This window comes from Morone saxatilis, unplaced genomic scaffold (genome assembly GCF_004916995.1).
Source record: "Morone saxatilis isolate NCDOM2014 unplaced genomic scaffold, NCSU_SB_2.0 Contig18, whole genome shotgun sequence".
NCBI lineage: Eukaryota > Metazoa > Chordata > Actinopteri > Moronidae > Morone > Morone saxatilis.
The window spans coordinates 23,276,342-23,292,127 of NW_023339740.1; the positions used below are offsets into that span (position 1 = coordinate 23,276,342).

Below are 15,786 nucleotides of genomic sequence, written 5' to 3' on the forward strand. Positions count from 1 at the left end.
ATAAACAAAGTATCTATCTATCTACTGACAGCAACCCATTAGTTTAATTTCAGCACAGGGTGTTTTACCTGCATAGGTGATGATGGGTAGATGTCGTCACCGGTGGAGTCCACCAGGTCTTCTTCATCCAGTGTGGCTCTCTTATACGTTGACATCTGAAAAGTTAAATGCAGAAAAGACTCTCTCAGTGCTTCCATGTTCCTTCTATCCCCCTCTCTCTCTCTGTCCGCTCCCACTCACGTGTGTGAGAGTGTTTGTGGTGAACGTCTATTCCTCAGCAGCGTCTGAGGAGGCTTCAGGGTTAGGGTTTCCCTCTAAAATACATCAGGAGGTATCTGGTTCGTCTGGTTGGGAGATCTTCCGCTCAAACACCGACTTGACTTTCAAAGAATGTGGCAGTCCTCTCCTTTCAAAAGCACTTCTCTGCTCCTTTCAACCCCAACAACACCTCTCACGGACCCCATGGCGTCGTCACAACACCAACAAAAAAAAAAAAACTCCTCCCGAAAGTCCTTGTGAGATCTCCTTGTGGGTCCGGTCTTCCTCTTTAAACTAAACTTCTAGGCAACCTTTTCCTGTACTTCCTCCTTCAGCCTTGTGTATGCAAACACGGCACGAGAGAAAAGACGGAACGAGTAAGAAACAGGAAGGAGCACTGACTTACATGACTGAGACTGGGTGGAAGTGAATATGCAATTGTGTGTGTGTGTGGAGTGTGTGAGTGCATTCCCCAATGTGGTTTCACTTAGATTTAGGGAGGGAACCTCACAGTTGTAGTTCACACCCAGTGTCTTCTCTATAGGACATGATGCACTCGGGGGAGGGGCTCGGACCACAACCCTCCTCCCACCACATGCTTGGAGTCGTTGCCCGTGGTAACCGTTACCTGATAGTCAGTTCCTCTTAACCCCTCACCCACAGGGCCGCTACCGCACGTTACAAACACTGCATTTTATATACGTTACTCCTCATTAAAGGTATTAAAAACCTGTGTGATATAATAGATATAGGTTTAAAAAAGTAAACTAAAATGTGTGTCACCTCTATTAAATATGACATCCATGCAGGACACAGGATTTTCTTCACAACGTATATTTTTAAATGTCTAATATTTAAAAAGAAAAACAATTATCTCAGTCCCAAGTTTAAAAGCAATTCAATACATCATTCGTTTCAGGTTTTCAACCCATACTGCAACAATGCACAGCCAACCGAATCATCCTTATGAAACTATTGAAGAATAACTGCCCTGGGATGAATATTAAATGGGATTAATAGAAATAAAAGATTGGTTGCATATGTAGCATACAGCATAATTAAAAATACAATCTGTAAACCAGTTAAATGGTTTCTCCTCAGCCCAGTAAGATGCCATCATTCTGGCCTCTATATTAGTGATAAGCTTGGACATGAACTGATTAATTGATCAGTCAACATATCAATAGGTCTGGTCCAAGCGACGTGAGCTCTCAGGCTTGGTTGTAACCCCTCCTTGTGTGTGTGTGTGTGTGTTGTTACGGCAATCTACACCAAACATGTGCATCGTATTTTGGTCGTGTACCACCCAGCTTTTAATGAGACTGTAAAGAGTTCATTAAATTGTCATATTTGACACCGCCAAAGGAAAAGGAAATCTAACTCCTACACATAAATACACCGTATAATCCAACTTAAATCTTTAATTAACACCAAATGTCTTCAGTTTCAAAAAAGTGTCTGTTTTTTTCTGAAAAAAACACGGTTCAATCAGTTTTAAGACAAAAATTAGAACTTGCTATCGCTCAAACATTGATAGACAGATGGTTTAATGCGGGGACAACAACATAATCTAAGTTATTCATGTTTCTGATGCTGTTGAAGGTTTATTAGCTAATTTTTTAAAACAGTAAGTTTTTAATATCAAATAATATAACTTTATAATTTAATTTATATGGTCAAACAAACTGGTAAACAAAAAGGTTTTACGGCTGAAAACACGAAGCACTACTGAAGCATGCTTTCATCTGATTGTCTTTGCACTACAGAACCGTAAAGAGGGTAATGATTAACTTATTCATCCGTCAGTCTGGCAGAGACACCGGCTCATTGCTCAACACAGTGGAGTTCACTGCAGGGGTGATGAAATCCTGACTGTGTGTTTTTGCCAACTGAAACACAGCGAACACACATCAGACCTGCAGCCAGACTAATAGCTGCAGTCAAACGCTGCAACCCCCTTTCTGGACTTTCACCTTCATGCTCTGGATTGCATCTTCCCCTGTTGACATCCACTCAGCACAAACCAAAACTAGTGACTGAAGATAAATGTTTACTGGATGAAGACAGATTAGAACTCGTTGGAAACATAAGGATGGCAAACCCAGTCGCAGATCCACGCTTTATTTTATTTCCCCACTTGTTTCACGTAAACATACCACCGAGAGGAGAAAGAAAAAAAAACGTTCCCACCACAAGCATTCCAGAGAATTCCAGGCAAAACAGAGAGCAGAAATTCCTGTTAAATCTTGTTTTCTAACAGACAAGATGCCTCAAATCAACCTCAGTAACACAAAGAGGGAGGAGACTGCCGTTAACCTTATCTTAACTCTAATAAACAAACAAAAAACAACAAAATATAATCATACAACAAAAAGGTCCAACGCCTTCCTGTGTGTTTTAAAACTCTGTTAAACCCAGAAACCAAGTCACATTATCGGCTTATAAAAGGACTGCTGGGACAAAAGATGGAGGACTAAAGTGATGAGAGATGGAAAGGGAGGGGGGGGGAGGGAAGTAAGAGGTCACCAATTGTTTTTAGGACACTTTCAATTACACAAATGGCTTCAAATGACCTATAGCTGCAAGCAAAAAAAGGGGGCCTAATGGGGACATTGATGTTTGACTTTTTTCTCCCTGCACGCACACATACACTGCATTTGGTTTCAATATTTAACCAACACAGCTGTTCAATTTAACAAAACAAGAGGGTTTCGCCTACTGAATTGAGTCAAACTGAATTTTACCTAACAAAAGTGTTACATGCCAGAAAATACCCCTGATTTAATCGCGTGGTTTCCTGTGGAGCACAATGCAGAGCAACAAATAGCGGTATCCACTTGCACAGACCGTGTTGTTGTCACACACACATTCCTCAGCACACATTCGCTGTTTTTGAACACTTTCCTGGCATTGGGGTCTGTGCAGATGTGCTGGCACATGTTGCCACACAGATTGACCCCCCCCCCGTCGTCGTCTGCCTTAGCCAAATCCCTTCTTAGTGACAACACTGCTTTCCCTTTCCTGCTAATGATATTTGGTGACTAATATAAGCCTTTAGTTAGGAAATATGCCTATGAATTTGTGTAACTGACTCAAGATCCCACGCTGTATCCTCATAGGAATAATCCTCAAACTAGCAACTACAATAAATGTTTCAAACCTGAGGTCATCGGTGTGCTATACCCTGCTGCACTGGCAGGGAGGTGAGAGCTGTGTCGAATAACATCTGCAGAAACTGTAACCTACTGAGGAGTTCCTGTTGATGCCCTTACGTCTTTCTGGAAGTCACGCTAAGTTGCAACTGGGAGCCATTTGAAAATACAAAGTAATGCTCATCATAACAGCCTGTGGTCAAGGTCAGTTGTGGTTCTGCTTTACTGCAGATATCCCATTGTGTCCCACAGGGGCGTGAAGAAGTCTTCCCAAAGTAAAGCTGATAGTATGAGGGGTCACAATCCCACGATTCTTGGAAACGGCGTGAGGCCACAAGGCCGTAAAACCACAAACATGCGTCAGTAATTCGTCACTGATCCCGCAAACCAGACGATTATTTGTAGCGCTGTGGTCGGGGGGGCATTCCTCCAAGAATAACTGGAGCGTGTTTGTGTTTGGGATTGGGTGCCGCGTTTGTTTGACAGTGAGTAGTGTTTGACAGTTTGTTTCTGAAGAGAAATATGAGAACAGGAACCAGAATTTATGGCAGAAAAAAAAAAAAGAGAGAAAAAGAAAAGCTGACAAGACGTTAGTGGAAGGAAGGAGACTGCAGGTGATTTATGGCCGCGTTTGACGCAAGCTGGCAGTAAACACGTTTTGCGTCTGAAAAAAAAAAAAAAAAAGGCGGCTCAGTCAACCACCGTGGTAAGCCAGTCAGATGCTCGGTGTAGATGTGGTTTCAGACCACAGAGGAACAGTAATTAAAGACTACACACCAATCTAAGTGACGATCTAATCCTCGTGTTCTGCGCGACAAGTGGACTTGACCTCCGTGATTGGAGCCGTTTCTGTTGAAATCAAGACTTCTGCTTTTCAGCTTCCGATAGTATGCCGTAACCTCTCTGTCACCCAGAGACTGCCCGCAAAGAGCAACTGCGGCAAAAACTTCTCTTCCTCTTCCTCTTCCTCTTCCAGGCGCAAAGCGACCTTTACTCCGTCTGTGAGTCTCAGAGGAGAACGGCGAGGTTGCGAAAACATTCCAGGAATACCACGACGCCGAATGTAAACACGACCACACTTACTTACTCACCACAACAAGATAAGCCTGACTCAGCATTATCTCACCTGAGGGTAAACAGGTTGTTTACTATATTATTTATTTGTTTACTGCGGTGACACAGGCTGCCATGCACTGCATGCACAGTCTCGACCCTGTGCCGTGTACAATATGTGCTTGTTGTACGTCGACTGTAGTATGTACACATATCAAATGCGGCACACAAAACAAATGGGGGGTGATGACTCAACACGCAGACATTCATAAACGCAGACGCTGGCCACTTCGGCTCTGGCGCGTTATCTTTCGTGTTCAGCCCCCTGTGTTTCTGCCTGGAGGCCACAGATAAGACAAAGTTGTCTCAGGCTTTAGCTCATGACCTCTCCATGTCAGAACAGCACTGGAAACTTCTTTTCTCTCCACAGCACAGAGATGTTTCCTTTTGGAGAAAACACCCTGATAGTGAAGCGTTAACACACAAAAAAAACTTGTAAAAAAAAAAAAAGCTACTTTCACAGGAAATCGGCTTTTCCCTGCTCCGGAGTAGGATTGTTTAAACTAAGCCGAGGGACGTTTACCGTAATCAACACTTTAGATTTATTTTTAGTCATGCAAATAAAAGAAAGAGCTTGCAGTTTCTCTCACATGGTTATTAATATGCAGGCTGCAGCTCTGAAATTCTTCAGATTACTGCTCGCCAGAGTACTCGAAGTTATTCTTCTGTGCACGTTTCAGTTACTCTGACGTATGTGCAATGATCAAATATCACCCAGTTGGGTCTTGGCTCACCATCAGGCACTATAGCATCCACAAACAGACAAAGTGTTATGTTCAATCAGCCCACCAGAGCATGCACAGTGCCCTAAAACCACCATAACACCACATATTCACATGACAAGATTATATATAATGATAGATTTCAAAATAACTGTCGATTTTCTCATTTTTCTTGCAGAGCTCCTAGTTTGGATTCTTGCAGCTTGCAGACAATGAGATTTTCAGCCAAGGCACAGACAGATAACAGGAGATTACCTGTTCCTGCTGTTGTTATGGCGCCCTGCAGCACACTCGCGATCACACCTAGGTAATGAATAACTTGCAGAGTAAACCAAGGCTCTCCCGAGTGCAGCACATCCAGAGCCTGCGTTATGCTATCAAACCAATCAATCGCTCGGGGCATTAGCTCGTACAATCAGTGATCGTCTAATAATATTTAACCCAGCAGGCGTACTGGTTTGAATTTGCAGCACCGGGCATTTAAACTTCTTTGTGAGTTGGAACAAGACATAATAAAGCAGAAATAGACCTCGACTGAAAGAAAAACAATGACACAGAGAAGACATCTGCCTGTCTGCGATAACAAGAGACTTCATGTCTTGTGCAGTTGACTTTACAGTGACAAAATCCATAATTTGGCTATAAATTGGCTTTATTAATACTGTAAACTAGGATTTCTTCATCCTGTGAAGCTCTTTGTAACATCTGTTTTGCTATAAAACCACATGCCACCGTCCTTTTTCTTTACCCTGATCAACAACATGATCCCTCATTATGTGTTTAAAGCTCACTTATAGGTAGAACACCAAACCAGCAGCTGGCGTTTAACATCTGCCATCGACCTTCTGAGCTGGTTTATCTTCCAAACTTAGTGTTTGCTTAAAAGATATTTTTGATTGATGATGTCTTTCATGTCCTTGCTTACAAACCCCTCTCCCACCCACTCTCTGCAAGTAAGATAAATGAGCTCACACACCAAGCTAACATTTGGACAGTGAAAGTAAATATTAATCTCATGCCACTGCAACCATTAAATCAAGAATGCAAACACACAACTGTATTGTGGCTCACACACACTCATTTTGGCTACTGTTTGGTGTTTTTTTTGGTTGCAGCTGCTGGATTGATTCAACATACAGGCTGAATTGTTGTGAAAATGACTGAAATGTCAGACTTTTAGGACTTTTAGGTGGTAGAGGAGTTAATCTGATGACTATATGACTCACTTGAGAGACGTCTGAGTCTGTGAAACTCAGATGGGGAAACTTTAAGGGTGTCAAAGTTGAGCTGGAGTGGAAGTTTGTAAAAAATGCAAGAGATACCTGAAAAGGAGTGCTACTATATTTTTAGAAAAGTAGAATAAAACACTGATTTCACATGAGATTAAAACAGTAAAGCTACAAAAAAAAAAAAAGGTCAGTGAACTCCCAAACAATGTCCTGTATACAACCAAACACAACTTTACATAGCGTTGTTTTTATACAGATATACAATCACAGAATTACATTTTTAGCTTAAGGGAAGAAAAACATTTTAGTTTTAGTTCAATTTAGTGAAGACAAACATTTTAAGTGTCATGTAAACAACTACAAACACGCCTGAAAACAACCATTCCCAGCGCAGAATTGAACACATGTGATGTTGTGTCGTCCTCCTCAATTTAAAAAAGAAAAAAAAAAAAAAAGATAATTTTACTTAAACGTTTGTTTTACTTAAACAGCACATTAAACGGAGGATAGTTGACAGTCGTGTTTCTTACCCTGCAGTGAGATGGTCCGCCGCCACTGCCGTGACTCCGGTGTGTTTTCTGGCCGGGGGACAGTGAGTGAGCCTCAGCTACAACAACCAAAGACACCGCGCCTCGCTGTCAAGATAGTTCACATCCCTCTCAAACTGTCTCCGCTGCTCCGCTACCCCGGAAATCAGCTCCCACTCGTGGTAAAAAGGTTCCTAAAAAAAATAAATAAAACTAAATAAATAAAAAACACCGTAGCGTTAAGTAGGAGGCGCTGTTGTGGTAATACAATCTCTCCGGATGTGTAGTCTCTGAACGTTTAGTGTGACAAAAGCTGCCATGTTTTTATTCAACATTTTATAAACCTAACTGGTTGGACTGAACAAAGAGTTCATTTTCTTTTTCTACCTCACTTCTGAATGTGCTGCCTTATTTTTAAACACACTTTGATATCTCCCACCTGATAATATGTACCAGCTACTACAACTAACCTGGCTAACTCTAGGTGACCCACAGTTAATACAGTTAATAAATATAATACTAAATAAATAAATATGAGCTATCCTGATTTTCACCAGTTGGCAGCCAACGGTTACTAACTAAAATTCAAACGTTGTCTACGCACATTGAGCTGTTAGGGTAGACTGTATAAAGCACAGTGGTTACCTTAGTGTCCCCTTTCCTGTCATTTAGTAAACTGAACTTAACTTAAACTTAAGTGATATATTTTATGGCTATTTCATGTTATATTAAAAAATATACAATTAATCCAAATTTGGAACTCAGTAACTGCAAAAGGAGTGATTTGGATTAATTTCGAGCTGATTATTTCCTGCTTCGAAAACTTCCACGTCCATCTTTAACAATCATACATACTTAAAAGTCTTCTTTTTTTTTGACAAATTCAATGTTTTCTTATCCCTTACGCTCTATTTGACAATTTACTGAGATGTAAGCATACTGTGTATATATTTTTTAAAGTAATCTTAAAATCAAGAAGGCCTCACGAACCCCCCATGAGGCTTTTATGATCCCTATTGGGAGTCCAGACCCCCAGGTTGGCAACCACTGGTATATAAAAGTTCAGTGGTCATTAATGACTGTCTGGCTAGCTAAGTTAATAAGTTGTCAGCAGTTTCGCTGTACGCTGTGAAGGCCCACAGACACATCAAAGTGAATCAGTAATTGCCAGCATTTTAAACTTAAAATAAACCTCCCAGCAGAATCATTACTATATATTGAAGAGGGGGAAAAAGCAGAAGCCCTACTTTGCAGTAAAAAGCACTCTCTTGACTTTAGTGATTCTGTTTTTTTTTTGCTCTGTAATATTGATTTTCCTGACAGAAAAACCATTAAATACTTTAAAAGAACGTAGGATGAGTTGGGTCTAAAAGCGATCGAAAATAGCCTATAGAGGCAGGCTTCGCACATAACACAAAAATCCATCACGTTTGATCTTAAAAGAAGATAGCGGGTTTAAAAGGTTTAATAATCAGTCAAATCAAGAAAATAGGGCTGTAGATGTTGTATCCCACATTACAATTTAGATGGTTTCACCTAGAAGTGTTTATAGGCCTTACAGTGACAGGAGGCCACAGTAAACAGCAATGAGCCTAATCCAATCCATTAGACAGTGAGTCCATAAAATCAGACTATAGTAACTATTTACTGATTTTTCAAGGATTTACTGAACCAAAATGTTAGTAACTAAGTAGGCTACATTTAAAGTATTGTACTTACGGTAAATACAATTTTGAGAGACTTGTACTTGAGTAATTACATTTCATGGTGCCACTGCTACCATAGATACAGCTACTCACACATGTTTACATTTATATATAGTTTCTTTACAGATTTTTATATTCAAAACACATGAGGTGTATAAGTTATGATGCATTTTTATGTTTGTTTTTGTGCTTGTTATTGAGTTTTATGGTATTTCTATTTTATCATGGTTTGCTGTCTTTTTGAATTGTTAGTTTTGTATGTATTTCCTTTGTTGAGTGTTTTTTGCTGTTTTGTATTTATTTTTGTGTATTTTAAAGTGCCATATTATAAGTATATAGTATTGCATACTAACTGGTCCATGATATATACTTTAGTCACTAATAATAAACATTATATGACATTATATGATTTAAAAAAATAGTTAAAATGAGCTCCACCTCAACAAACTAAGCATTAAATCCCTGTAAAGCCTACATCTTAATACATCAGTACACTACTTTAAGCACATATTCCTGATACTAACTCTGTACTTATACATACATTTTGAATGCAGTACTTATATTTTTTATTGAATAATTGCTACTTAAAGTATCTGAATACTTCCACCTACTACTTAATTACAGTGTAACTATAGTTTTCCCTGCCCTTGAAGCAACGCATCGGTCGTCAGACAGGCGGAGCTCTCGGTCCATCTACTCTCACAGCAGCAGCATGGCATCATTATTTCTAAGGGGTTTTTTTTTTTCTCCCCCTCGTGGGATACAGACCGCTATTCTCAGATCCCCAGAGCCAGAGTCGAACAAGTGTGGCCTTATAAAAGCGACTGAAAGCACCGACAAGGACACACATTTTCAAGGTGAAGGACTGAATGAACTGCAGCCACATTTGGATGTAGATTTCTATCCCTCGAAAACGCACTTGCAGTAAGTAAAACAATGCAACTTTTTTTTTAGGGGTGTTTTTTGGTTGTTTTTTTTTTTGCTTGTTTTATACAGATATAACATGTTGCTTTTGGAGAAAACGCTGGAGGGTCGGCTGATATTTTAGTGACAGCTTGTTTGCATTTTTTTCTTTTCAGCATCCGTTCTGAATATTGCTGCCGAGTTTATATTTGTTCTGAAGCGATGTCAAATAAAGCCAGAGATAAAAAGAGTGTTTTGGTCAACTGTTGCACCGAGACCAGCTCTGTTAGTATCCAGCTTTTTTCCCCCACTAGGATTAAAGGGCTGGTTCCTTGGTGGGCTTCAGTTTTAAATCCATTCATTAATAAATCATGCAGGATTTTATGTTGTAATTGTTGATAGAAACCTTAAAAGTCATTTAGCCAGTTGGAGATTTGTCCAAGTGATCGGGTTCCTCATCCCATAAATGTATAAGGGGGTTGCAGTAAAATGCAGTTCTGTACCGATTTATATGTCATTTGGGGTTTTTAATGACATAATGTGGCGTGGTTTAAATTTTTTTATTGGAGTTTTTTGGTCATGAACAATTGTTTTTTAACCAAAGTTCCTCACACAGTGATTATAAAATAGGTTTTATTATCTTTTATTTGGCAAAATAGTCATAAATAGTGATCACACACACACAGATCTTTGATCAAATAGATAAAAAATACAATAAGTCAGATAATAATAATAACTTTATTTATATAGCACCCTTTAAAAACTGATTTTAGAAAGTGCTTTGACAGGAAAACAGGATACTCATAAGGCAGGCACTTTGGTCAAACAAAGGCAAGGCAGAAATAAAGAACAGCAGGGAGAAGAAACATGTCCCCCTTGGTGTGAAATTCAGTTAAAATGTTAGTTATTCTGTCTGCATACAAGAGGCTGGAAGACGCAGCCTGGTGTGAGAAGAAAACCAAGTTGCCTATTTAAAAACTGGGAACTGGGTTTAGTGTCTTTTCCAGTCAGAGTGAAAAGAGACAGAGGAGATAACACAATCTATTCTGTCTGAAAACCAGGCACAGTAGAGGTTTTCATATAAACATTGTGGAGCCTCTATCTATCAGCCCCTTCCAAACATCTGAGCGTAATTAAAAGCCTTATCCCTGCTATGGAGCTGCTACCTGCTGGAGTGACACATTCAAGTGACGTGCTTCAGGCTTCAGTGGCAGCGCGACAAGAGCCCGAAGTTAACTTACTCCGGGGAAATTTCACCCCAACTGACACCAGCTGGGATACGTTGGAGCAGCCAAATGTTTGTTGACACCATGTCTGAAGTGGGATTTCACGTGATACTGACCACTGCCCTGACTGGCGTCCTGCTGATGGCCGTGGTGGCACTGCTTTGCTTCTTTACCTGCAGACTGGCTGGGTCACTTTCCATGGGAGGACCTGGCCGCTTTTAAGGAGGCTACCGCTGGCCTCCATGCATCTTGGGGGATGGTAAAAGCAACTGGTTTCTGGCATTTAATCTTCGGTTGATATTGTACTTTCTCTTTTTACGCTTTGATTTAGTCGGTTTGGTTCAGACCTGCCTTTATCTTTTTATCAACCCAGATGGAAGCTGGCATAGTTTCCAGTCTGAACAGGCTTTCGGAGTTGTTGGTTAGGCAATCTTTTCAAACTGCTTGAGGAGTTTCATTATAGTTCGTAATACAAGGTGGGGTTCAAAGATATGGTTGCGTGTCAACGAAGTTTCAACAGGCCAGAGCTTGATGGGGAAAGAACAAAATAGTTATCAATATAACTATATAATGCAATCTGACATATTTGGAGGGTAGCGTATTATAAATGTTTGCATTCAAGCCCAATCCATCCTCCTGTCAGACTTGCACAGGTGAAAGGTTTTTGCGAGATAAGTGTTAGTATCTTGAGGTTTTTTTTCCCTCATGGTGGACGTGTCCAGTCAATCATTTGGTGTTAATCGGCTTTATTATGGCCCTTAAACCTCTCAGTGCTATGGAGCTCAATCCCATTAAAATGACCTTGACTATAAGCACGGGGAAGAAAGTAGGAGGGTGTGGATAATTATAGATGAAAGCCTGACTGGCTGGGACCCATAAGGGCCCCTATTGTGACTACTTACATTCACAGCAAGGTCTCCAGCTTAACTTTACCAAGCTCTGCTTTTGTCTCTGCTGCAAAGCCTGATGGTGGGCTGAAATCCAATTTTTTACGACTGACACCAGGTTCAACAACACAAAAGAAATCATTTTTATCAACACAGCCTTGATCAAATGGTTGAATGTTCCTGGTGCTTTCTGCCTCCCCACACAACCTTAGTTTGACCGTTTCTTATTAGGAAAGATATGAGAGAAGGGATTCTCAATTCCTGTTAAGATCCCACTAAGAAAAGAACCAACACACTGCCGGTTCAACAGGATGAGCCTATGACTGTATAAGCCCCTTACAGAGTGGATATTTGAAGCGTTACAGCGCAAGCAAGAAGTGTGTTGTTTGCCTGAAACAAGCATGCTTAGGCAAATCATCACAGGGTAAATATATATTAAACCAGTATGTCAGAGTCAGTGTATGACGAGATGACACAGACTTAATTGCCAGTGTCTTCTGTTTCTCCCGCTAGCTGCGACGCGCGACTGCAGACAGGCTTCTTCAACTTCTCAAAGTGACATGTTATGGCTGTCTAGAGTGACACGTCAGCCGCGCAGAGACGACAACATGAAGGTGACAGACCTGCTCATCATTTGCTCCTGTCTGGTCTTGGGGAGTCTGGGGAAGCCACAATTCCCTGGTAAGTTACTGTGTTGTTAGGGAGTCTAGTCGATACCAACAACTGTCCAGCCATCTGGACACGTTCAGCACACACTGGAGGGTTTCAAGGTTGTAGAATGTTTGTATGTACCATGTAAGGAAGTTTGCTATACAACAGATATCCTGTTTTTTTTTTTAAAACAGTGAATAGTTGATAGTTTGGTGGTGCCAGGAACATAACAGGAACTCACTGTTTAATTACAGTTTATGTAGGACTGATCTGCTGCTGAGATAGATGGTGTATTTGTCGTGTAGCAACCTCTGTTGTCACGGTCTATAATGAGGTGAACCCTAGTCAAATGTGTACAATTATTAAAATGGGAAATTGTATGTGGCTTTAGATTGTTTTGACTGATTTGGTGACAGAGCTGCAATTAAGTATTTAGTTCATTTATTGTTTTAGTCATTTAAAAGCAAAAAGTCCAAAGTTTTATGGTTTCCGCCTTACATGTGAAGATTTGATCCTTTTCTCTGTCATACATGATAGCAAACAGAATATCTGTGGGTTTTGGACGGATGCATAAAACAAGACACATGAAGTTGTTTTTTTTGACATTTTATAGACAATCCTGTATCTGTGGATTCCTTTAGCTATCCAAAGCTATACAAACTTGTTTATTTCCACACACAGAACAAGAGAAGGATCCCAAGTTTTGGAATACTTGGGCCCAAAAGACCTTGAAGAACGCTCTGATGCTTCAAAATCTCAACACAAACAAAGCAAAGAATCTCATCCTCTTCCTTGGAGATGGTAAGCAACATCATGTTTACATCTTGATTTATGGGGGGAAAAAATCATGAAATTTCCCCAAATGCTGCATAAATCCACACAAAGGTGGATTATAATTTTTGATAAAGATTAATTATGGACAACCCAGCTGAGCAAACAGTTTTATTTAAACTAAAATGATGCTATAGACTAGAGGATCCAGTAATCCAGTAGGTAATGAACAAGGTTTTTAGAATGTTTCCTAACATACGAGGTGAATGAATAGTATCAAACAAAACAACTGTGCTTCCACCAGATCACTGGGCTTCTGTTCGTGCTGGGCCGCTCATTGGTCGCATAATAACCTTTATCCTCCATCGGGCCTCTGCTCTCTCTGTTTGGACTATACAGTAGGCACAGAAATGACATTCTTGCGCACAGCTGCATACATGGCCATGCTAGCGTTGTTTGAGAATAACAGGCTGCGTCTTACAGCCCTAAAAAAAAAAAGTTGGTAAGACACAGTAGGGAATAATTAGAAAATGTTTCCCAGACATTGTCTACCTCGTACCAGGAAACTCAGTTGCACAACACTGTGGCACTGTGGACCTCTGAGCCAGGTGTTTTTTTTATGCAGGGCGGTCTTATTGTGAGTTACAAAACTAGACCTGAGGCAAATAGTACTTTCCTCACAATTTGTTTGTCTTCCTGTGCACATGTAAGATGAGGTCAGCAGTCACCCAGGGATATATTCAACTGCTTCTTGTATTTTCCTGTAATTATCTTTAATTTCAGGCATTTAGTTTAGACATGTAAAAAAGGAAGTTAGATTTCCATTTCATTCTCGGCCTCCAAACAACAAGTCATCATCATCCTGCAAGTCGGCATCACCCCTAACCCTAACTGTCTGCTTGTTTATCTCTTTTTTCTTGTTTTCTATCTCCTTTGTCTTTTAAGTGTGTGTTTTATGTATCTGTTGATGTAATTTTGTATCTGAGAAAATGTTTTGCCTAACAGCAGTCGTCTTGTTCTAAAATGTTAAAGAACACAAAAGTCTCTCATGTGTTGCAAACTGTGCACAGCAGTGAATGAAAAGTCCTAACAGTCGACCTGCTTTTGGTATCTAGGAATGGGCGTTCCCACGGTGACGGCTGCTCGAATACTGAAGGGTCAGCTAAATGGACAGAGTGGAGAGGAGACCCAGCTGGAGATGGACAAGTTCCCCTTTGTGTCTTTGGCCAAGGTCTGGCTTGGTTATTACTATGCCATACAATATGGCACAATGTATTGATCTTGCTGTGGCCGTTAATGGCTTCCTGACGAGGTCTGGGACTGTAAACAAGGTCATTCAGTGTGTCACGTCATACTGGATGTGTATTATGTTACAGGTCTTGTAAAAAAGGCAGTTAAAACTTCCAGTTAGCCTCTGGGTGCGGCGTACAATGTTTCTGGGATTCTGGGGTAGCCAGCAGATATTGAGAGACAATTGTTTTGGGTTTTTGTTCCAAGATTTTAACAATATATCTGCATATGAATGCAGGTAAATTAAGAAAAAGCTAATAAAAAGCTAAATTGTTGTCAAATGATAGCCGATAGGACAGACTGTTTACCTGCGTGTAAACCTGATGGGTCAAAACTACTTGGACTACAAACATTGCATTCTTATGCAGATATCTGTTTATAGAGTTGAGATGAACACAGGCACTGAGTGGTGTCCTAGGCAAGATCTGAAATCAAAAACGTTTTCCATTACTGTTAACTTTATATATATTTATTAGTCACATCGTGTTAGATTAATGCCTCCTCTGTGATTACTATGGAAAGAAGCAATCTGACCACTGACTGACCTTTCCTGGAATAATCCTGTTGATAAACAAAATCTATTTGGATTATCCATTAGAAACAGGAGATTTGCAGTCGTAAGTAAAAAAAAAGCCAAACTCTATACAATTGATCTCAAAATATAATCTTGGAATCTGTGTGAAACAGCTCATACAAAAACAAAGTGTCAAAACAATTGTACCGTCTGTGTGAGCCGTGTGTAAAATCACGCACTGTACATCAATCTGCTGATTATTTTCTTAATTCATTGATTAAACTTAAATTAAGTATACAAAATGGCAGAAAATAGTAAAGATGCCAATTTCCCACAGCTAAAGGTGATGTTAACATAACTGTGAATTAATTTGTGGCTGGAAATAGTCCCTCACAAATGTAATATTTCCTGTTTGAGTAACATTGACTGAAAACTACAGTGACCAGTTGCTTTAGAAACTTATTAAGCCTTTGAAAACTGTTGTAGTTGTACATGCTGAGAGCCACAGACAGGTTAGGGAAGTTAGAAAGTGTTGAGGGATGGAGTAACATATTGTTTTTTGTTGTGGTCTTTTCATGGGATAAGAATACCACCAGCTTTATTTATTTAAAGGTCCAGTGTGTAGGATTTAATGGCATCTAGTGCAGCAGTTGCAGATTTAATTTAGGGGGGGAAACTACGGTGGCCATGAAAAACAGTTTTTGGTTTGTTGGTTCTGGGCTACCGTAGAAACATGGCGGTTCAACATGGCGGTTCAACATGGCGGCCTCAATGGAAGGGCAACCCACGGCGTCTGTTGATAAAAACAGCTAATTCCTATATTGAGGTGATTATACA

At 40.2% G+C, this 15,786-nt stretch overlaps 2 protein-coding genes across 4 annotated transcripts in view; one reads left to right on the forward strand and one right to left on the reverse strand.

Moving 5' to 3' along the window:
* The window catches only part of ece1 (endothelin converting enzyme 1), a 21,743-nt gene extending 14,563 nt beyond the window's left edge, over positions 1-7,180 (reverse strand). The window contains exons 1-2 of one of the 3 annotated variants that reach the window (XM_035661632.1): positions 7,005-7,180; positions 69-155 (exon numbers count right to left, since the gene is read on the reverse strand). In XM_035661632.1, the coding sequence (XP_035517525.1) occupies positions 69-155 (87 nt within the window). In that variant the 5' untranslated portion in view covers positions 7,005-7,180. Of the gene's footprint in view, positions 1-68; positions 198-240; positions 724-7,004 lie in introns of those variants that run through there. The other 2 variants (XM_035661633.1, XM_035661631.1) reach the window with 2 other exon arrangements.
* A 2,293-nt stretch (positions 7,181-9,473) lies between these two features.
* alpl (alkaline phosphatase, biomineralization associated) overlaps positions 9,474-15,786 on the forward strand; it is a 15,228-nt gene continuing 8,915 nt past the window's right edge. Inside the window, exons 1-4 of the mRNA XM_035662371.1 lie at positions 9,474-9,631; positions 12,237-12,404; positions 13,056-13,175; positions 14,261-14,376. Coding sequence (XP_035518264.1) covers positions 12,284-12,404; positions 13,056-13,175; positions 14,261-14,376 — 357 coding nt within the window. The 5' untranslated portion in view covers positions 9,474-9,631; positions 12,237-12,283. The remainder of the gene's footprint in view (positions 9,632-12,236; positions 12,405-13,055; positions 13,176-14,260; positions 14,377-15,786) is intronic.